General features: G+C 31.5%; 2 protein-coding genes and 1 pseudogene across 6 annotated transcripts in view; 2 read left to right on the plus strand and 1 right to left on the minus strand.

The window, feature by feature from the left end:
- The first annotated feature begins 7 nt into the window (after positions 1–7).
- LOC140664607 (WD repeat-containing protein 47-like) lies at positions 8–19,662 on the plus strand. Of its 5 annotated transcripts, none has more exons than XM_072889857.1 (10): positions 8–75; positions 12,180–12,883; positions 13,183–13,420; positions 17,275–17,476; positions 17,546–17,810; positions 17,941–18,149; positions 18,395–18,600; positions 18,667–18,817; positions 18,891–19,242; positions 19,313–19,662. In XM_072889857.1, exons 2-3 carry the CDS (start codon positions 12,375–12,377, stop codon positions 13,184–13,186), a joined length of 513 nt encoding a protein of 170 aa, XP_072745958.1. In that variant the 5' UTR covers positions 8–75; positions 12,180–12,374; the 3' UTR covers positions 13,187–13,420; positions 17,275–17,476; positions 17,546–17,810; positions 17,941–18,149; positions 18,395–18,600; positions 18,667–18,817; positions 18,891–19,242; positions 19,313–19,662. The 5 variants fall into 5 exon arrangements, with proteins under 5 accessions (XP_072745958.1, XP_072745986.1, XP_072745953.1 ...); XM_072889885.1 differs by having other exon boundaries at positions 9–75; positions 12,358–12,883; XM_072889852.1 differs by having other exon boundaries at positions 31–592.
- Positions 7,446–11,013, minus strand: LOC140664598 (uncharacterized; annotated as a pseudogene).
- A 950-nt stretch (positions 19,663–20,612) lies between the features above and the next one.
- LOC140670695 (WD repeat-containing protein 47) overlaps positions 20,613–23,837 on the plus strand; it is a 69,035-nt gene continuing 65,810 nt past the window's right edge. The window contains exon 1 of the mRNA XM_072901416.1: positions 20,613–20,719. The gene's annotated coding sequence lies outside the window, so the exon portion shown is untranslated. The remainder of the gene's footprint in view (positions 20,720–23,837) is intronic.

Genomic DNA, 23,837 nt, shown 5'->3' on the forward strand with positions numbered 1-23,837 from the left:
AACGTAACGTAACGTGTATGTGTGTTGTGCGTGTGCGCGCGATCTGACGTTTTTCGCCTGGATCCTCGAGCAGCGGTAAGTAGCCTTTATTTACGTGCCCCAATAGTTACATAATTGACGAAACGTGCGCCATACACCTGTTGGTGGCAGATATGAGCTTTTTCCGCCTATAGCGATGCCACCGAGTTACTGTCTGAGAAGGAAAACTCCTAACGTGCATTCGTGCCATCCTGCTGTGTACCATCGCTGTCAACCGGGGATATCGCGTTTATTTTTACGGTGAATTGCAGCCAATTGCGGCTTTGGCGCCGCTTCAATTGAGAGTGAAATTATACGCGCGTATCGTTATGCTTGTCGAATCCGATCGATCAAGAAGACCGCACGAAAGAGATCTGTCATGCAGCAGAGAATAGATTATGAAAAAAATAGAGACCCAATTGATCTGAAAACAAGCGTGAATTTCTCGTTGCTCAATATGCGGCGATCACTTCGCGCCGTGTTTTCCATTACGACGGTCCCTTAACCTCACTTTCTCGGAGTGTTCTGTCATTTCTGAGGATGCGCGCCACACGTCATTTCATCCTTGTTTCCTGTGAGTGACATAGTACTAGTTCATTCATTCATAACGCTTTCTTAATTGCGCTTTTGACATATTGCACAAGGCGCGCTGTCAGTCGCTGTCAGTTGCCTGCGACGTGTTATTTTATTTATGATTCCTTTCGACGACAACGTTCCAAATCTGTCTTGATCTTTTCGGTTTATTTCATACTTGCTTCCTGAATATATAATTGTGTGGCATAACTATTCATTTATATACTATATTTTTGATAAAAATTATTTTTTAATATTTACCGTATTCTTGAACTAATTTTTTTCGTATTATTCGCGGAAATATACAATTTATCTTCATTTTCCAATTATATATATTTTTATTTCTGTAAATTTTATTGATATTCTAATATAAGAAAGAAATTGTTATATGGTTTGTACAGTAGGGCATTGGTAAATATGCATATTTATTACCAAAAGGCATTCTGCACGGCTAAATATGATTAATATTAAATTAATCGTTGAACTGTGATGATATTTTATAGAATCGCGAAAGATGTGTTTCGCGAGAATTTTATTCTCGCTGTCTTTTTACGTTCGGTGCAAACGAATGGTAAAATGATAAATCAGGCGCCTTTTCGAGATTCAAATTGATTTTACTTATAGTCTGACTGCGATCAAGCTTAACGTGGACGAAATAGAATGATTTTATTATGGTTTTTACGTGGCACTAGGCAACGTTATTGACACGTTATTGACACATAAAACACATTTGAACCGAAAAATATTGCTTTCATGACAGTACTCTTTGCACGTGAAACGTTAACGCTTTCTTACAGACTACTTATGAGATGCACGAATTGAATATATGTATTTATACGTATTTCTGTTTGTACATTTTTTTTTAAATTTTAAATTAAACACGTGTAATTAAGTGCATTAATCTTTTAAAATTAAATTGGCCACTACTCAAGTCAAAAATAACGAAGGAAAGGGGGGCTAGTGTACGCTCAATTAAGGGGAATACGTAGCCCGAATCGAACATTGCTGCAAAATACGTTGCGCCGATTTTTTGTCAAGTCCATTCCTATATCTTTTGTTCGACATTCATTGAGGTATGCAAAGAAAGCTGCATTTAAAACCGTTTAACTTGATGCTTAACTTAATTTCGACAACTTAATCAGTCATTCTATTCATGTCACTCTATTAAAGTATATTAAAATTTAATATTAATTTTTAACACTAAAATGTTTAATAAAGCTTAATTAATATTTTTTTATAAAAATCATGTTATTTGAAAATAACATACATACGTACACATAAGTGTATTTACTTTTATAAATCACATGTTAATGATTAACAGAATCTGGTATAAGAAATTAGTATTTTTATTTGTATCATAAATAAATTTTATATACAGTACAATAATAGAAGTTATATTAAAAAATATATTGATAAGAATATATTAAAGAATTATAAAAGATTAGTATTTTTTATTAATTATGTATATGTATATTTCTTACAATTAAAAAAATTATTGTTTTTTGTTAATTGTATATATGTATATTTATTATAATTAGTACATACATAAATTTCTTTTAGAATTTTTGAGAGAGATTTATATTATGAATATATATATATATATAATATAGATATAAAAATATATATGTATAGAATATAAACAAAAAGATAAAGATGAAAATCTAATGCAATAAAAGATATTATTAAAAGATATTAATTGGACAGAAAATATTATATATTATTTATTATTCCTACTACATATATAAATTCCTCTCGACTTTAACCTTTGGTCTCTGTATTAATTTTCAGTTATTTCTTCCGGGATTCGAAATGCTTACATATCAGAATAAATTAATTTCAACATAATGTATGCACACGTTTTTTTGAAGCATTTTATAATGATATTTAATTAAGTTTACATATATTTTACGATGATATTTAATTAGTTTTGCTGTACACGAATGGCAATATTAATTTGCTGCTAATTGCACTTGCCGTGTACTTGCCTCCGATTTTTTTCACCCGATACGCTCTTTGCGGATTCGCCGTTATTCGCATCGTTTGCCGTTTTCTTTATTGTTGCGATTCCGCAAAACCATATAAGGATAAATACCGGTCTTCGGTAATGAGATGTCCACCATGAAGATATGTTTCTTGGACGCGGAAGTCGACCTGTCTACAGGTATTTCGAAGAAGGTAGCTACGTAGGTGAAAATCATGAAAAACTCACGAGAGACTGGAATTTCTTGACGATTTGCAAGATTTATCAAGTAGTTATTCATTAAAATTTCTCATGTTGATGTCGTTAACATAGAATATTTGAGAATTCTTTATCGCGATCGAGTCACCGAATATAATTGTGCAGTTTAATTGGAAAGATTGACTTGTGTCTTGAATATAAATAGGTATATTTAATTCAATTAAAACACTCACATTTCTGCTCAGAGAACTTACGTATCATTTCTTCAATTCCTCATACTTAAGTTGATTTAAACTAAATAACTTACCGAAATAAAAATTAAAATACCGAAAATATTCTCACGACAGAATTTTAACGCTGTGGCTTGAATTGTTCAAAATTTTCTACTTTATTTCTTGCATTAGACAGCAATTTTTTATCTTTGATCCTACACATAATGTTCGGCGGCAATTTATTTCTCCTATGACGGATTTAAATGTTCACTAATGATGTCATCGTCGAATCCCTTCTTATCTCATGACGCTGATGAGATTACTCACGATTTCCTCTTGATCGATTTCCTTGCACATGCGATTCTGATGCGCGCTGTTCTTATTTGCGGCACATAATCGCAAGGGTATCACTTCCGGCGTCATCGCAGCGGCATCAGGGCATCCGACAAGATCGAGTCAGTCGCGAGACGTCACTAGTACGTTATGTGCTCCGTCAATTTTATATTTGCATCCTTTTCTAAAGATTTGTGCGCGTAATATGTTATGGAATTCTTGACTTGCTCTCGTTTCGCGTAAATGTCCACCACATATAGAAGCACGGTTCAAAAGAAGTCAATATAATATTTGTTCGTAATACGTGTTAATAATTGTCTGTAAATTATATCCACAATGTAATATAAATATAATAATTATAATAATTATAACTAATTATAACAAAATTAAAATAATTATAACAAATATCTCTGTTACGAGTATTACTGTTTATGATGTATCATGAGTTTTTTGTTTTCTATTAACACATTAAATTATATTTTAGTAATTTTTATTTATAAGCTTTTATTCATTTTTTGTTAGTTTTGAATCTTTTAATGAACTCCGATCTTTTAATGAAATATCTATCTGTTATATAAGATATCTTATATAGCTTGAAATAATTTATTTATAATTTATTTATAGTTATATAAGATATCTTATATAGCTTGAAATAATTTATTTTGGAAATAAATTTGCTGTTACATTGTTATATACATAAAATAGATTGTATTATGTATTATCTATTAATTTCTTTTTTTTAATATCTGATGTTTTTTTTTATTATTATCTATAATATTTATTTATATTTTTGTGTCGAAGAATTTAGTCCGAGTTAAGCACTCAAAAAAATATTTTGCTAATGTAGATATAACTTTGAAATATAACTGCAATCAGAACTATAAAAATTGCATTTCGGGGTGCTAACTTCACACACCCTACAAATCTGTGCGGTATCGTAAAGGGCAAACATTCAGCAAGCTTCGCATTTTTCATTAACCAGAAGCAAGACTTCCTGAAGAGATTATCTTTGCAGTGACTACCGTGTAAGAGAACCATTAGCTGTCCCATAATGGAAGTATTCAGCAGATCAGCTTTGATCCGTAAGTCGAGATCGGTACTGGTATTCGAAGCTTGATTTACTCCATCATGAGATAGGCACCATATATCCAGATTTTTTCTTGTGAGCAATGTAAATTCTTGAGCATGCAGTTTCCATCAAATCAAAGTTCCGGTTTTTCCTCAGAAAAACTTTGTTTGTGTTGGTATACTAATATAAAGGTCATGTTTTTTTTCACTCTGTACAAAATAATTTCTTAAAGAATATAAAATACGTATAACTGGTTTATATACTAATCTCTAAAAGTTTGCCGTATTAAAATAATGGTGTTCGAAAATTATGTGAAAAAGAAATAAGAGACTAATTGGATTTTGTCACGTTTTTAATTATGCAAATCTAGGAGAAAAGCACGATATGTGCATTTACACCAACTCGATTGTAGGTCTGATTACATATGTGTATAATTTTATTTTTATATAATTTAGTTTATGATTTATATTTTGCATTATTATACGTATAATTATCTTCAAACTTCTTATTTAAAAAGTTACTCGAGTAGTTGTGAATTATAAACTGTATTTTTTAATTATGTATCGAACCAGTAATGTTAATATGAAACGTATGATAAAACTGACATAATAATTTAATATTATTTATGAATATTAATTTATTAAAATGAATGAGAAAGTAGAGACTTTGTATCTATGATTTTTATAAACTTTTATTATGAGGTGAATTAGAGAAATCAATAGATGTAGAAAAATAAAATGACCCATGTGAAAACGGTATCTCGTCTCGTTTCTCATTTGCATGCCTGATTAATTCTGTCCTGCGTCAAAGGCAAGGTAGGATGTGTCGTTATATTAGATTGCTGATGGGTTGCGGTATATGTAAATTAATTTTAGAATACTAACAGAAGAAAATTCGAAAAAAGTTTAAAATTTTTTGTGTTAAATTTTTGTTTTCTTTTAATTTAATATCTTTTTTTACTGCTATTAATCGTTGTTCCTATATTTATTTAAAATTAATTATATAATCAAGATAATTTAAAAAAATCGGTTGAATCTATGGTAAACAATAATAGTGATTATCAAAATTATATTAACATTCTAAAATTAAATGAACGAGTTTTGTCGTCCGCGCAAGAGAAGAATATGTAAATGTTTGAAAGCTAACAATGTGAAAAACGGGGGTGACAGTAAGGAATGAAAGAGATGTTAAAGTTGGGAACGACAAAATGCACTCAGCAAGTTTGAGTTATTGTAACTTTTACGAGTATTTTGTTTTAAATTAAAGTCTTTCCGCTTTTATGAATTGAAGTTAAGATTATACTTTTATGAAAAATTGCACACATGCTTTGTTTATTGTAGAAAGAAAAAATTGAAAAATCCAAAGATTCTTGTAACAGATAATATACAAAAAAGAAATATCGATTAAGACCTAAAGTACAAAATTTTCAAGTTCTTAAATAATTAAAATATTAAAAAACCTCGAGAATTAAAACAGGGAGAAATAAGATCTAGATATTCAAGAGTGTAAACTTTCTGCAGGAATATATTTTAAATTATATTTTATTACATTTTTTATATTCTTTTTTCTCAAACTATTTTTTTTATAAGACTTTTTTTAAATTTAATATAATTGATAATTTAAGGTTCTTAAATCTCGTCAATATTTGCGCCTATATTAGCTAGTGATAATGAGGTTTGTACGTATTTTGATATATAATTTAAGTATCTTATTGACTAGTTAATTAATGCTTAATTAAGCCAAGTTAACTCACATGTTACGAGCGTAATAGCCAATTCGCCGGTCGTTATTATGCTAAACGTTAGTTGGAAAGCTTACGCCTTATCATTTGTAACTTCCGTCTGGTAAATGTACTTTTTTGTAAATTTCGAATCAGTTAATTAATTACGTTTAACAACAATATTATATTATGCAGATACGTATTAGTACAGGTAGAATTACATTTTTTTATTACATTCTCGAAATCTATTATCAAAAAGTTACACATCGTCAGAACAGAGATTTCAACAAATAAAAATTAAGAAAAAAATTTTAATTTCGGATAAAATGTTCACTACGGATTATTATTTACTTTGTTTATATCATTATGTTTCAGTTGTGATAATTTGGATATTCTGTCATTAAAATCTCGGAAAATATAATTAATATAATTCTCGTTTCTTTTTTAACGCATTTTGAATCGTATGATTTATTTTTCTGCAGATATAATAAAAGATGATTATTCGCGTTTCTTATCGCGAATTGAAGAAATTGCATTTCGCAGAGGGATGTGCCCTGAAGGCGAATCAGAAATTGCTGTTGATCCTGGTGGTTGTCCTTCTTTTGCGATACCCGCTCACGCATTTTGCAGACGGACGACGCGACGGCACCTCGATACCTATCTCAGCTCAATTAACTGTTTCGGCAAATTATCTGAAATTGAATTTTTGTTTATTCACGCGTACATTTATACCAGGTATAATCAAAGTTAGGTTTGCTGGTGAAAGTATTTTCGGTTTATATACCATAATGTAATTTCGGACATATAATAAAATCCGAATATTATTGAAATATCACATGGCTTTCATTTAATCATGCAAAAATCCTCTTACTAATTATCTGAAGATAAGATTTAGAGGATATTTCAGATTCATATTTTTGCAATTAACATTATTATTACATATTATTATATTTACAAGTGTTTAATCAATTATTTTAAAAACATATATTTAGAAGTTTAAGAAAATTAAGAATTTTATAATAAAATTAGTATTTTAAATGCTAAAAAATAATTCTAAGTACTAATTAAAACTATCTTTTATGATCTGATAAGCTATATAGCATATCAAATAAATAAAACGAAGAAGACATAGTGATTTCTGTTAAATATATTTATTTAAAAACTCAATACATTTGCAAGACTTAGAAAATTAAAATATTTTATTCCTTACTTAAAAAATAATAATTTTATTTAAAAAAAATAAAAGTTTATTAATACTAATAAACTGAGTGGCCGGAGTATGATGAGGGAAACATTCGTGTCTGTTTAAATAAAGCTATGCGTACATGGTATAATAAAATAATTATAATAAATGGATCATGGAAAATCATTACGATTAATCAACTCATTGCTTCAAGGTAACATAAGACAAATCGATAACAGCATCGTATCTGTAACAGTAACTTACTAATAATAAAGCGGAGACGAAAACGGGCGATAAAATGTCTTCGGTACATTTTGATTATCATAGCAATATTTATAATAATTATAATATTGCGGTCTATGAGTAACATGTCGCTTTTTTCGGATAATAGTATGAGTTCAAAAATAACTTCTGCGGTATATCTGAAACAACATGAGTCATCGGTGCTATATTACTATTTCCATAAATTGTGTCGTCATAAATTTTATTTGAAGGAACATTGGGTAAATATGCGGAATTTTTTGTAGTGTAAGTCTGATAACCATCAGTCAGATATGCGTATTTGTCGTCATAGTCATAGTCTTGATAGTCGGTCTCTAAGTTATCCAGATAATCTTTCGTATTGTCTTTCAGATAGTCATTCAAATAATAGTTTGTATAGTACGGAAATGTATAAAAAGCTTGTGATGCGCTAGAATTTGGTACAACGATTATCTCGCTTCTTGAAGACTCCTCGTTAAATGGTTTGTTATTGGCAGTTTTGTCGTTTCTTGCTGGAACTATGAAATTTGTAGTTTCCTGCAAATAGAGATATAGAATACATCTTATTCATCATTTTTGCTGCGATATCTCTCTTTGTCTTTTTAAGAAAATCACATTGCATATTTTATAAACTATATGAATATAGTATATATTGCACAATACGGGTAATTTATTTTCAAAAATTTCTACTTTTTTTAATGAAAAAATGCATCAAAAGATTGATAATAAATTAATCAATTAATACACATTTTTATTCATTGATTATTATTATAAATATCTTAGAAACTATTATAGTATATTAGATAGAAAAAATCTTGTTAATTTTGATTTTTATATAATCTTAGAAAAGATTAATCTTGAAACAATCACAAAAACAACCAATTTGTTTTTCATCAAGAAAATTAACATTTCAAATAAACTGTGAACTTTAAAAATTATATTGAATTAAATGTGAGATTTTAACAAGAAATATCAAAATATAATCTCTTAATTATTAATTGTAATGATTAATTAAAGTTTTATAGATCCGATAAAAATTTAAAAATTTTTGTCTACTCAAATGTAATTGCTCTCATGCCAAATATTTCCTTTGTATTATTATAATATTGAGAGCCCTTATTTTACTAATTAAAATTTTAAAAATTCTAAGAATATGAATTATGTCATTGTTACGTAGAATCTTCTCACCTGCGACGATTTCTTCTTTAATCTATTTTGCACTGTCTGGTACATATATTTCCTTCTATTTGCGTTGAACCCGTATGAATATATGGGTGTATATACTGGTCGAAAACTGAAGGCTGATGATGGGAACAAAAAAGACCATGGCGATCCTAAGCCATAGTAATTGTTATATGCTTCCTTTGCTGATGATTTCATCTGGGGTGTAGTTATCGGGCTCGAAGATTGCTCCAAATTTGTAGAATGGACATTGGAAATGACACGTAGATTTTCATGATTAGTTCCAGATGGCTCTTGATTTTGTTCTTTTTCCTGAGCAATTAACATTTGTTGCATCGGTTCGGTTACTGCTTCTTTAGCAGAATTTAGTGCACATTGAGTTTGATATACTGGCGTAATTAAACTAGTGTGATGACGTTTGGAAAGTGAATGCTCTGTTTCGTCTATATTTTTAGCCTGAAATTTGGAGTTCATCTTATTCGGATCCAGGCCGAATAAAAATGGTTTTGTTGCAAAATCGCTTTGACGGTTCTTCACTTTTTTATCTGTAATGGAATAGTTTATTTTGTAAAAAAGTATTTTAAAATTAATATATACTATATTAGTTTATGTTTGCATTTTAAACTGGAATGCAAGACTTTTAAATAAGCAGCGAATCAAGTTATACATTTCAAATTATTTCATGGAAATGTAACTTTATTGTTTGTTTATTTATTTACCATTAGTATTGTTAAATTCATTTTCCGGAAGCAGCGAGTCGACTGTAGGATTTTTGATGTCGATTAAGGACGGCTTCGTGGCCACATCAGCGATTGCCGGTTTGCTGGATTTGGCATTTGTAAAATCGGTTGATCTTTTATGCCGATAGTGTACTGCCTGGAAAAAATGTTTTACTTAAGGAATCTTAAATGTATATATAACTGGAGCATTCAAAGAAAGAAAATTATTTGGCAATAATATGATATAGCATACTTATATATATATATATATATATATATATATATATATATATATATATATATGTATTTATAAGTTATATACGTATCTTATATACGTATTAAAAATATCACATAAATGTTTTTTAACATTGATTTAATATGTCAAATATTATAAAGTGGTATTAATATGAAATTTTGCTAAATTAAATTGATGAAAAATAAAAATATTATTTTGTTAATGATTACGAAATTAATGATATTTTTCTCTAATTGTATTATTTTATTTTTTGATTTAATATTTTTATTGTGTTACTAATAATTAAGCGTGATGAATTCTTACCGAATAGGGGTGAGTGATGAATATTGAAGGGTGCTTATATCCACGGCTTCCTAACTTCACGTAATGATATTTGCCAATAGGTCTCTTTGACATGTAATGAGAATGACGTGGATATCCTATGACGTCTGATTGAACTTTGTTTCTTAGTACATAATAGGGTTGCACTATCTGAACTTCTGAAAGATGTTGTTTTAACTGTTCGGCTAATTGTTTTGCATATTGTCTGGTCGCAGATGATACTGTGTAATACGAAACAGGCTGGTATTGTGGATAAGACGGATTATTATTATCTTGGTGCTCAGAAACGGGTTGAAGGAGAATGTCGGCGAATATGATTTTTGCCGACGAAATTATCACCGCTAGAATCTGTAACGTTTAAACAACCTTATGCAAATTATTCTTTTCGACAAAAATTTATTCCCTAAATTATTTTAAAATAATCTAAAGTTTTATTTATTATTATTACTGTAGAGTTAGAATTATTTAAATGCACCTATTATTTTTTATAAAATTTTTTATTAGCGCTAATTTAAATTTTGCGAAGTTTATTGTTACTTATTGAGTCTTTAATTTTAGAAATCGAAATTTTATAAAAAAGTTGGAATTATACATGGAGTGTGTTTATAAAACTTTTGGACTGTAAAGTTTTATACATATACAACGGTTCATTATTAATGCCAACTATACAATTTCTCTGTAATTTATCCTCTGATAAAAAATACTTTCTTGCGAAGATTGTTATGCAGATTGAGGAATTATTAAGTCTCTCTAATTTTAGAAATCAAAGTCTTATAAAAACATAAAATAAATGATAATAATTAATAAAATAAATAATAATAACGTAAAATAAACAAATAATTTTAGAAATCGAAATCTTTTAAAAACGTAAACTAAATGTAAGAAAAATTTACTCACTAATTGTCGATATGTGAACATTGTGAGTTCTTGTTGCTCTTGCTGCAGTTTGCCCGAAACTGAATCTTCGGTCTATCGCTAAGCGTAAATAGCTAATAAAATTGCTGATGTAATGTTTTTCACATTCTTTGTAATTTGATTAGCTTACACTTTGTGATTAAAACTGTTTAAGGCGGAAATACGAACGTCAGGAAATATTTAAAAAAAAACAAATGCATTATTAGTGATTTCATAAAATCGTTGGTGTGAATACCTAGTACTATTTACATCTTTAGTTGATTATAATATTATACATATATCATAAATGTTTCGGCAATCATTTTTGCTTAACGATTAGTTTTAAAATGAAACTTTAAAAATCATTGTATCGACAAATTGTTTGATTCGCGCTGGATTTCTGTTCATTACAACACGCCATTGCAAAATCTAAAATGTTATGTACGTATGGAATGCACGAAAATGCATTTGCTGCACTTTGAGGCCAGCGTACCCACGGATGTGCTCCGATTATCGCATAGTAGCTGAATGTCGAAACGTTGATCTAGACTTCTTCCTTATTGTAGAATCTTCAAATACAGGCATATCTTTGAAATCTTTCGTTTGCATCATTGCAAACTTTGGACTGTAAGGTTTTATATACAACAGTTCAATATTAATGCCAACTATAATTTTTCTATAATTTATCCTTCGATAAAAAATACTTTCTTGCAAAAATTCTTACACAGATCGAGGAGTTATTAAGTCTCTTTTTAGGAATCTTATTAAAACGTAAAATAAATAATAATAATAATAAAATAATTAATAATAAAAACGGAGAGTAATTGTAGTTGCATCTTGCCTTTCGTTGTTCGCCTTTCGCATTACACGCGAAAATTGACACCAAAGTATTAAACTACCGAGCTAAAATCGGTAATTTAGTAGTATCAAATTATTCTATATAATATATTTGTGATAATTTCAGTCCTTAGAATAAAAATTTTTATTCTTTTCATTTTTTATTATAAAGAATTACGTCATTTTAACATGATATAAACTTGATTTTATCAGAAAACATTTATATTATGAACATGTTTATAAAATTTTCGTACCGCAAAGTTTTATACGTAACGATTCAATATTAATGCCAATTATAAAATTTCTCTATAATTTATTCTTCGATAAAAGATACTTTCTTGCGAAGATTCTTACGGAGATCGATGACTCTTTCGTGATTCTTGGCAACTGACATGTGTCAATTTACTCTGGAAATTGTCTAGGTTGCGTATTCGGTACGTGATGTCGGCGGCGCATCTGATGCTGTGCGAGGAGGACGTGGTGCGACTGACCTTGGAGTTTCTCCACAGTCGTGACCATCACATCTCGCAGCTCTCGCTCGAGCGCGAGACCGGCGTGATAAACGGCCAATACAGCGACGACGTACTTTTTCTCCGTCAGCTGATCCTTGACGGACAATGCGAAACGACGTGCTCGAGTTCATCCACCCACTGGATGCGCTCTCGGATTTTGAAATGAGGAAGTTCACGTATTCGATCCTGCGTCACAAGTATGTCGAGCTGTTATGCATAAAATCCGAAGCAAATGTCATTGCCGCTGGCACCAACGGTAGTGTCGACAATGCTGTGGAAGAGGTCGTCAAGGTGTTGAGTGATCTTGAAAAAGTCGCGCCCTCCAAAGAAAAGTACAGCAGTCTATGCCTGTTGCTTACTTTGCCACGATTGACAGATCATCTACAGTGCAAGGATTGGAACCCTAGCGATGCTAAGGTGCAATGTTTCTGGGGAGGTTCATCCTTTGATAAAAAAAGTTTCTGCCGGGCGACAGAAAAAGCATCGACTCTGCGCATCCAGTTACTTCGGCGTAAAACGATCGACTCATTTAGCTTATTATCAAGGGCATCTTGTACGAATCCTGCGTTAATTACTGCCAAGCAAAGGCTATCGGATCGAAAGAGAGCGAACAGGTAATTTTTATTTTTTACTTTGTATTTTTATTGTATTTTACCACATTATGAATAATTGAGTAGAAATTTGACAGAGAATTAATCCTGAAATTACATTATCATTATAATTATTTCCCTCTATGCATATAGATGTAGATTATGTATAAAATAATTACAATTTCATAATTTCAGACTTTTTAAAATATTTTATACATTTAATATTTAATATACATTTAATATTTAATATACATTTAAGATTTTATACATTTAATATATTTTGTATATTTAATTTAATTTTTTCCCATATTCTCATGTTACAGGTAGAGCTGAGGATACTGGATAGATCTGTAGGGTTTAGCGATTCGGATTTAAGTTTACTCTTATGGCTTCAAATTATATCCTAAGAGACCCTTTCGTTGTACTCTTCACAAAGAACTTTGAATACTGAAATGGAGCGCCTGGAGAGAATCTCTCTAGAAACCTCATGGAGTACATGTTGATATCGCTGATAAACCCAAAACCTTTACTGTTACAAGCTGATAAACTACAGGGAGTAAGGTGAGTGATTTTAATGATTTTATATTTCTAATATTTTATTAGCAAATTGCAACGTAATTATTACAGACATGAGATGAAGAAAAATCAATTATTTAAGGTAAAATTAGTTTTAGCATTGATTTTTCTCTAAAAAAAGATAACTACACATAAAGAGAAGGAGAAATTTAAATAAAGAAGAGTTTGTTATTTATGATTCTTAAAAACTGGCAGAAATTTCTTCTAATTTGTTTTTAATTAATAAAGCATTAAAAAATACGTATAATTTTAAAAATTATACAGTATGTTTAAAGTGTCAGAAAATTTGCGTTAAAAAATTGCAAATTACATTTTTATAATTTAAGATGGCCGCCGTATTATTAATACATAAGTACGTACAGTTAGTATTGTCTATATCAATAAAATAACTCTTGCATCGAATCTATTTAATTAAAAGATAAAGTTGCATTCTCCAATAGATGATAGCGGAAGTCTTTGTTTATTATGATAAGACATTTGCCAAGAACAGCTTAGGTTAAACAAATTTAGACCACAATGTGGTGTCGATCAATAGCCTCCTGCGAAATTTGATGAAAAAATATTATTTTTACTGTTTGTATCGACTTTCTTTGCTGGTTCTCGAACTATGAGAAGTTACGTTTCAGTCTCACTTTTTTAAATAGAATCTTTATTGAGTCTTAAGTATTATGAAAATAAAAAAAACTAATCTTGTCTTAAAAATGTATTATTATATAAATATCGAGAAGTATTTTTATAATATCTCCATCTAATGTATGTATATATCACTCTTTCATATTTATATAAATATTAACGTACTTGAAATTAAACAAATTATTAAAAAAATTGATTAGAGATCTCATAATTTTTATTTAAAGACATAATTCGAACATTCAAGTTTTCATCTCAAGAAATGATTTTAACGTAACGGCAGTTTTTGCATTCACCTATTCTTTAGAGGAGATGCATTTGACGTTAATCCAAGTGTGTGTCCTTGGTGATTGCAGCTGTCTGTGGCGCATATTCCTAGCTTGATAGCTTTGATGGTGCACAGCAACGCGAGATAATATAGAAGGAACACCAGCATATGATTCTAAACATATGATTGCCCGATTATCTTTCATAATAAACCCATCATCTAGGACGCCCAACACTCTTCTCTTGGTTCATCTTTGATCGTTAAATCATCACCTATCAATTTCTTCGCACAACCGCCTCTCATAACGATTCTATCATTCGTTTCGTTGTAAAATGATGATACACTTCCGCGAAATAAAGACCTGTGCCATTATTGATTTACCAATCGCGTTGATCGATTATAAAACATTATATTCCTCTTGCGACTTTTTCCACTGATCAGTCCTGCGTTTTGCGTCCGGATAGAGAAAGAGATATACCTTCCTCGTTGTCGATCTTTAAGGAGATTCGAATGTGTGGAAAGAAAAATTAACGATTGATTAATTAGTTCTTGATACGCATTCGTTGCCAAATGGGATGAAGAGTAGAATAAAAAGCAAAATGACTAGAGGCCAGCTGATGCGATCGTAGTCTTCTGAGAGATAAACGCCGGCCATTACTCGTTATTATATCCCTATCGAGCTGCCTCTTTGCAAAAATAAGAAAACCAATAGTGCTCAATTCTGAGCTTTTATATCCCGCTAATTAAAAATTTCGAGCTCACACAGGGCAGGAATTTAATATTTTTGTGAGGAGAGAGAACTAGGTCGACGTCGACTCAGCCCTTCAATTACTTAAAAATAAAAATATCAAATCATTCTTTGTGATAGAATTAGGAGCTATTTGTGAGCTTTTACCTCATATAGTTTTGATTTTTGAGCTCAATCCGTTTACGAAATCATCTCACATTTCCCCGACACGAGAGAGAACTATACTAAAAATAGGGGAAATTAATTATTTTGTGATTAAATATTGTTTATCAATTTATGAACTCATAAAATATCTGCTTATTGAGCTGCAACATCTTTACGGTAAAACCACTCTATATCTCTCCGGCAGAGAAAACTATATTTAAAATGAAAGAAATTAATTATATAAGCGAATTAATATCACAGTACGTTCCTCCTAATTAACTAACTAGAGAGGTATAGCACTGAGGTAGAACACTTTTTCTGAGAAAAACTAGTTATTTGTTGATTTAAGGCGGCCAATTATGAATATCATAAACTTCGATTTTATACCTTTGACCATCATTGCGTTAATTTTATCATAGAATAATTGATTATTTGGATTTGAATTTTTGTGCTGAAGAAGGCTTGAAAAGTCAAGCCGAAGCGTTCGCCACACCACACGACATGTATTTCTATGTTTTTATTATCTTTTTATTTTTTACTTTTTATTGTGTATTTTATGATTTTTATTTTATTGTACTCGAGTTTATTAGTTACGCTCAATTTTGTTTATACATCTTAGTAACTTTCGCTGAGACTATATTCACGTTTATATTGCGATTCGACATTTTAATTTTATTGTACTTTTTTCTGACTTTGCATTAAATAATCTATTATAATTTAAATTATATATATTGGGCTCATTCACGCCTTTGTATCACATCTTTCGGTAAAATAATTTATTTCTAAAAGTGTAGTACTAAAGGCGTAATAGAGCCGAATATAATAGTACAAGTTTAAATATAAATAAATAAATAAAAAGTTTATTGATTGGTCAAAAGGTTTACAATTATAACAAACTAAAAGTAATAAATAAAGATCGTTGTGGAAACAGTTAAATCTGAGAAATAAATGAACGGTAATAATAATTACAATAAAGAAATTGTTTACAAAAAAGGCGGACGTTTCGGTTTGATTTTTCAAACCTTCTTCAGCGCAGGAATTTATTTCTTTCATTTTAAGTATAGTTCTTTCTTGTGTCGGGGAGATATGGGGTGATTTTATCGTAAAAAGGGTTGCAGTCCAATAATCGAAATGCAGGTATTTTACGAGTTCATAAATTGAGCTCAGAAATTTTATAATATCCATTCTTTCAATTGCGTTTAAATATTAGATATAGTTCGCTTACTTAATACCTACAATGGTACACAGGTAGCAAAGCGCGGATTATTTTGACGAGCTTCGAGAAGTACCGCGATGTGATTGTGTCTTATTAGGGATGAATCCGACGAGATGAGAAGCGACGATTGTCTGGCTGGTAGAGGAGCATCGTTCTCTCTATTCACGATCTACTCAGCCGAGATTCGCGTATTAACCAATTAAGGGCATCATGACTCTTTAAACTCACTTTAATGAACTGCAGTCGCTCTACCTGCATTGATAATAGACTTCGCTCGATTTCGTGATAAAAGTGCGTCTTCCGTGAATCGCGAAAACTTTTGCGACGTTTATATTCCGATATATATCATTGCATAAAATGATCTTACGTCCTCAGCATTGCGGCTTTCTCTGACATAACTAACGAAGAATTAAAAGTTTCGATAGAAAATCTCTATTTCTTATTTCTTACGCGCAATTTTATATCGCACTATACTAATCAGAATATACTATTAGTTTTATGCACTTTATATATTTATTAATAAAAGATTTTTCGAAATTTTCCTCAACTTTTGCATGCCAGTTGAAAAATGTAACTTTTGCTTACATATCTCGTGACAAATTCTGAACCAGAATATGAATGAGATTATGAATTAAAGCTTAAGCGCAATTACAAATAAATATATAATGATGTAAGAAATAAATAAAAACGCAGAAAAATATAGTCTCAAAAAATCTCTTTATATACTTACATCACTAAATATGTATTTACTTAAGGAGATTGTACTTATCGCGGAGCGTTATAAGAAAGACTTTGTTAACTAACTAAATTTGGAATGTTTGTTTTATTATCAGTTGTCACTCAAACGAGCGTTTTTTCCTTCACAATTTCCTTTCCTGCTGAGTCGGCACCAGTGACAGATTTGCACGATGGCTGTAACCGGATAGTTTCGTCGATTCTTCTGAATGTGAAGCGTTATATTCGCGAGAAGAAATGAGATGCGGATGACTGGCAATCGTCACGGTGCCTCACGAGAGGCATGTATTCGGATTAAAGGTATATTTCTCTGCTTTCCGGATATATATTCGATCGAATCTCTCAATGTTATCAAGTTGATCTTTGCAGACCGAAGTTAAGACAGTTCCGATCGACAAGACAGATCATGGAATCTGATCAGAGCAGGAAAATCCACCGTGTTTTTCAACTGGATTCCATTACTTTATGCGGTCATTCACCCTTGGACGTCCCATACGAGTACCATCGATAACAAAATGTACTTCTACGTTATCACCATCATGAAAGCCTATCAAAATTACTCGTTCGAGGAACTGAAGTTCATGTTTCCTACTGTCAATGTGATGATCATGGTGGACTGTTACATGTGGAAGATGTACGTAGGTTTTATCTTTCAAAGATATCATTTGGAACTAAATTAAATCCTCAATTCTAATCTTATCGTATCCGCTTTACTAATCGGAAATGAGACTTAAAGTACGTTTATTCAATGTTGCCTTGTTTAGAATTATAAAGCCGAAAGGAAAGAACTCTTCCGCAAGGTATGCAACTACCCACTCAGAACATTGTCAAAAAGATTCAGCTTTAACCGAGCAAACTTAGGAAATTTGCCACGAAAAATAGTGTTGACTTGGGAATACGGGCTCACCCTTCGTCGCAAAGTCAACAAATCAGATTTATTTTGGTTAACGCTACTATAGTATTCATCGATGAGGTAAACACTTAAAACATTATTTTTTTACGTTTTTATCGAATTAATTTTCTTTTAAACTTACGGTAAAGATTGAATGAAACTAACATAGATTTTTGCTAGAATATATAAAAAAATAACATTAACAAAAATATCATTTTATTCTTACCTTTTTACAATTTTTAGTTTAAATTATTTTTATGTATTATATTTTAAAGACGAAAAATATGTTTAAATAAGATTAAAGTTCTGCTTTTCTGCTTAATTAGATTCATAACGACGATGGTGTTTGGTTACGTTTAAACGCGGAGACAATCAAAGAATACTGTAATAGTAGTCATCTAGAAGCCTGGTGCTTGCAGTACAATCAACATTTAGGAAAAACTCTGCTTCTATCAGTGGAGGAACCAAAATCTATTTTAGATCAAGTCATCAAGGAAACGATTTTGCGAAAACGGCCTGATACTAATGACGAGTATGTAAACAAATCTTTCTTCCATTACCCATTATTTGTTTCTAATTTTAATACAATCTCTTACAGTAAAAGAAAGACTGTGACTTTTGACGCCGGAAGAAGCATGATAGTTGTGAACTGTAGCGCATCTGGACACAATATTAGAAGCAAACCGAGCTTGAAGGGTGCGCCAATTGGAATGTTAGCGCTTGGAAATACAGTGACTATTCAAGAATATGTAAGTTGATTAATGCATTAACAAAAATCCATTTATACATGTGGTACAATGCTTCACGATTCACTTGTTACAGTGCGTGAATCACGAAGGAACTTGGGTGCGGATCGATGACGATTCGGTGATAAAGTATTGCTTCGACAAGGGTCGAAGCGTAGAGGCATGGTCGCTCGCAATCAATAAACAAACCGGCGTAATTTATATGAAACTCGAGCAGGATTTAGAAAACGATCCGATCGAAAAAAAGTCAATACCAGACCTGGCCATATCACCGAGTAATAAAGATTTCGATTTTTCGGTACCTTCCGTTAGTCATGAGGGCTTCAATTTTACTGTACAGAATTACACGCCGGATACGGCCGAGTCCATTGAGAGTTTTAATACAAATCCATTTGTTTTTGGCTCCTATAATTAACATGATTCGCCAGGTATATAATTGCAAAAATAAATCTGAATAAATAATATTGGATATAAATATTTATTAAATATATGTTTTAGGAAGTGGACACTTCATACCAGAAAAAACCGATGGTACTCCAAAGTTTTCATTTGAAAGAAAGCCAAAGAGTGGGAAAGAGAAGATAACGGAGGAAAATTTAATGTTCTTCAGAAATGATTGCGAAGTGATGAAGCTATGATATGTTTATTTCAGTATCGATTCGTTTGAAGTAAAAGACAAGTATAAAATAAAATACAGTAATACAATTATTGCATAATTAATGTATCCGATAAGAAAAGACATATTATGTACATTATTAGCACAAAAGATAATGTCTCAATACGCACTTATATGATGGAAAAATATAAAAACAAGCTTAAAAAATTAAACGCGATATATAGCATTTAATGACTTATGGATTATTTAATGGAAATGCATTCATGATATAATCTATAAGTCATTAAATGCTTTTTTTCACGTTAAATTTTAAGATAAATACACTAATTATCGCAAATATCATATAGACATTAGAAATGGAAAAGACGATATGTATATACATACATATATATGTATATGTGTATATAGTTTTATGTATATACATATGTACATATACAATTATGCATTATTTATTTATACGATATCGCCGTTTTTTGTATTTTCTCAATGATTTATCCAACACATTTGATGCATGTATCACGTGTATCAGTGTTCTCAATAAGAGTAGAATAAAATTATATTTATACATACAAATTATAATACACTTATTGTAAGAATAATTATATAAATAGCAAAAAAAATCAAATAAGTTGTTTCATTTTATGAAACTTCGATTAAAAACCGATCAAAATTAAATAGTGTTAAGAAAACAATGTGTATTTAGACTTATTATGTAGATTGTAGGTGATAAAACAAAAATTATGTAAAATATTTTAAATTAAGGGGCTGTGGCTTCAAAATGTTTGATTAATCATTCAAAATAAAGGAATCTTGACTCTTTATTTTGATTGATTAATTAAATATTTTCAAGCATTGCAGTGTTTAATCAACCGCAATTATATTGTTATTATTAATCTAATAATCAGGACAAAGTTTTTCAAAATTGTCGATTGACTCATTCATGCAATAAGATTACATATTAAGAAATTACACATTTGATTTGGTCTAATTTCGTGCGATGTTATAAAGCTTAATATTCATGCAAGTTTATATTTATCTCGATCATTTATCGCATCTTATATAATGCATCTTTTATTTCACATGCAGAGTTTCACGTAGAGAAATGCGAATTGACGCGCATTTAATTTCGCCGCCGCTCGGCGATGATTGATCCAAGATGGCGACGGTACCTGAGCACCATCGCGCGGCAGTTCGTCGTAAGCAGTCTCGCAGAACGTAGCGTAACGTAACGTAACGCAACGTGTGTGTGTGTGCGCGCGCGATCCTGACGTTTTTCGCCTCGATCAGCGGTAAGTAGCCTTTATTTACACGCTCCGCAACAATAGTTACATAATTGACGAGACGCGCAACGCGCGTCATATGCCTGTTGGCGGCAGATACGAGTTTTTTCCGCGCACGACGACGGCACCGAGTCTAACGTCTTGGTCCGAGAAGGAAAGCTCTTAACGCGCGTTCGTGCCACTTCGCTGTGTGCCACCGCTGTCACCCGGGGACATCGCGTTTATTTTTACCGTGAATTGCAGCCAATTGCGGTCTCGGCGCCGCTTCAATTGAGAGTGAAATTATACGCGTGTTATACCGTCGTTGATTGTCGCACGAATCCGATGAATCGAGAGGGCGAAAAAGGTCTGCCGCGCGGCGGACAATAGGTTACGAAAAAAATAGGAGGACCCAAATCGATCTGAAAACGAGTCGCGAAAACGGCGTGAACTTCCTGTCGCTCAACACGCGACACGGTCGATCACTTCGCGCCGTGTTTTCCTTTGCGACGGTTCCTTAACCTCACTTCCTCGGTGCGTTCTGTCATTTCCGAGGATGCGCGCGACACGTCATTTCATCCTTGTTTCCTGTGAGTGACATTGTACTAGTTCATTCATTCATAACCCTCCCTTAATTGCGCTTTTGACATATTGCACAAGGCGCGCTGTCAGTCGCTGTCAGTCGCTGTCAGTTGCTCGCGACACGTCATTTTATTTATGATTCAGCTCGACGACGACGATCCAGTTCTGGTATGATTCTTTTGGTTTATTTAGTACTTGCTTCTTGAATATATGTAACTGTAAAAGTTGTGGCGTTTGGTATCTAACACAAGAAAAAAATGTTATATAGTTTGTGTAGTAGGACGTTGATAAATAAAAATCAAGTTTATTTAAAAAAAGGTAGATGGAAAAAATGTACAAGGAATTTCAAAGCAAAATGTGCTTTGAATTTTGAAGCAAAGACGAATATCAAAGAAGTATTATATATTTATATATGTATCCTTATTGCCAAATAATGATATTCCGTACGGACATGATTAATATTAATTCGCTATTTTGATGAAATGTTAAACAATCGCGCGAAAGATGTGTCCGCAAAAATTTTATTCCCGCTGTCTTTTTACGCTCGATGCAAACGAACGGTAAAACGGTAAATCAGGCGCCGTCTCGAGATTCAAATCGATTTTACTTATAGTCTGACTGCGTATCGCGATCAAGATTAACGTGGACGAAATGGGATGTTTTTATTACGGTTTTCGTTGGCCTGGCACTAAAATATTAACAAGGAACAGCGTGTTATAACTTCTACATAATAGCAATATTGTTAAAGCAAGAGCGATTCTACTGTTTTGCAAATAAAATTAAATTTTTATTATGGAATCGGAATTTACAATTGAATCCAAAATTTTTCAAAGCCATTAATTTCTCAGATCCATACACGTTGAAGGATACTCGAATAAAGCGAATAGTAATTATGAGATTTACGATAACGATAGAGGCTTCTTCCTTGAGAGAACCTCTTCGGAAAACCATCACGTTTCACGCGAAACTGGTTTTCGACACGTGAGTAGCACGCGTCGCGTCATCGAGCACGCGCCTGTCGTTTATCTGAAAGAAGCGCTAGATGCACACAGTCTATCTCTCGGCTGTAAGTACGAGAGAACGTACTTGCCATGTGCCTTCGAAATAAATTACCTGTCGCGGAAAAGTGCACGAGCGATGCGTCTTACGTTGATCTGAATTGTGCGGGACGCACCGTTCTATTTGAATAAAAACGGAAACGTATGAGCATTAGTGGCGTCCGTTGTTTTAACGCCATATGGGCCTTTTCTCAATCGAAACTTCGTCAGAGTATTCCGGGAACCAGTTTCGGTGATGAGAGATCACCCCGTACCGTTATTTTTACCTCGTACACATACGTTGCAATCACAAACACATGTTGCGATTATTGTCGGTGGTAGGCTGTCTGATAATTTAGGCAACGGTATTGACACGCGAAACACATTTGAATGGAAAAATATTGCTTTCATGGCAGTACTCTTTGCACGCGAAATGTTATCGCTATCTTACAGACTACTTATAAGATGCACGAATTCAATATATGCATTTATACATATATCTCTGTTTATATATTATTTTTGTTTAATTTTTAAATTATATTAAATTGATTATATCATACATGTGTAATGAAGTGCATTGACTTTTTAAGATTTATGCTAATATAATATATATACATACTCTAAAATATAAGACTAATATATATTAATAATAAAATAATACACACATATATATATATATATATATATATATATATATATATATATATACATGATGTACATTTATGTGATTTATTTTATTATACATAAATGACAGATTTAATAGTGTTCCCCTAGCAATAAGAAAATATTTAATTAATATATTATTTATATTGAGATGTGTAATATGCTAATGTATTAACAGAAGTGAGTTCAACCTTCGTATCTACGTATCTATGTTTGTTCATTAAGTGTGAAAGATGTCCTCGTGCTGCTTTAAAATAGCTCAAATCAGTTCTCATTTCTGATTCAGCGTCGGCGCTAATTAACGATTGTATGTCATATGCAAATTATTGCATCGAAGCTGTGTCGTGTATGCATATAAAATCTTCATACGCGTGCGCTTGAAAGCGCGAAGTTTGCAAATTTTATATTTTCTCCTGGGTTCGGGTTTTCTTTTTTTTTTGTTCGCTGTTATGATAGAAAGTTGAAGACATGTCGAACTTATCGATATATTATTAAGTACGTGAGATGAATTAATTAGATAAATGATAAATACTTAGGAGTGCATGTGTCTGCATTTTCTTCCACAAAGATCTTGTTGATGAAAGATAACTGATCGATTGATAAGTGAATCATTAGGCGGGTAGAATGTTTAAATAATTTCTCTCATTCATAGGCAAAAAAAAAAAAAAACAATTTATGAAAGCGCATAATGTATAGTATAATTATTTTATATGTTGTGGTTTTATAAAAATTTTTATTTTTACTAATGTAAGAGATTTACATTCTCAATTTTGTTTGAAACGTTCATGCACGTCCGTTGCATTTATTTTATTAAACATCATTAATTGAGTGGCTAATCTTAGCACGCAATTATTTCTATGGAGATG

Source organism: Anoplolepis gracilipes, chromosome 1, assembly GCF_047496725.1.
Source record: "Anoplolepis gracilipes chromosome 1, ASM4749672v1, whole genome shotgun sequence".
Lineage (NCBI taxonomy): Eukaryota > Metazoa > Arthropoda > Insecta > Hymenoptera > Formicidae > Anoplolepis > Anoplolepis gracilipes.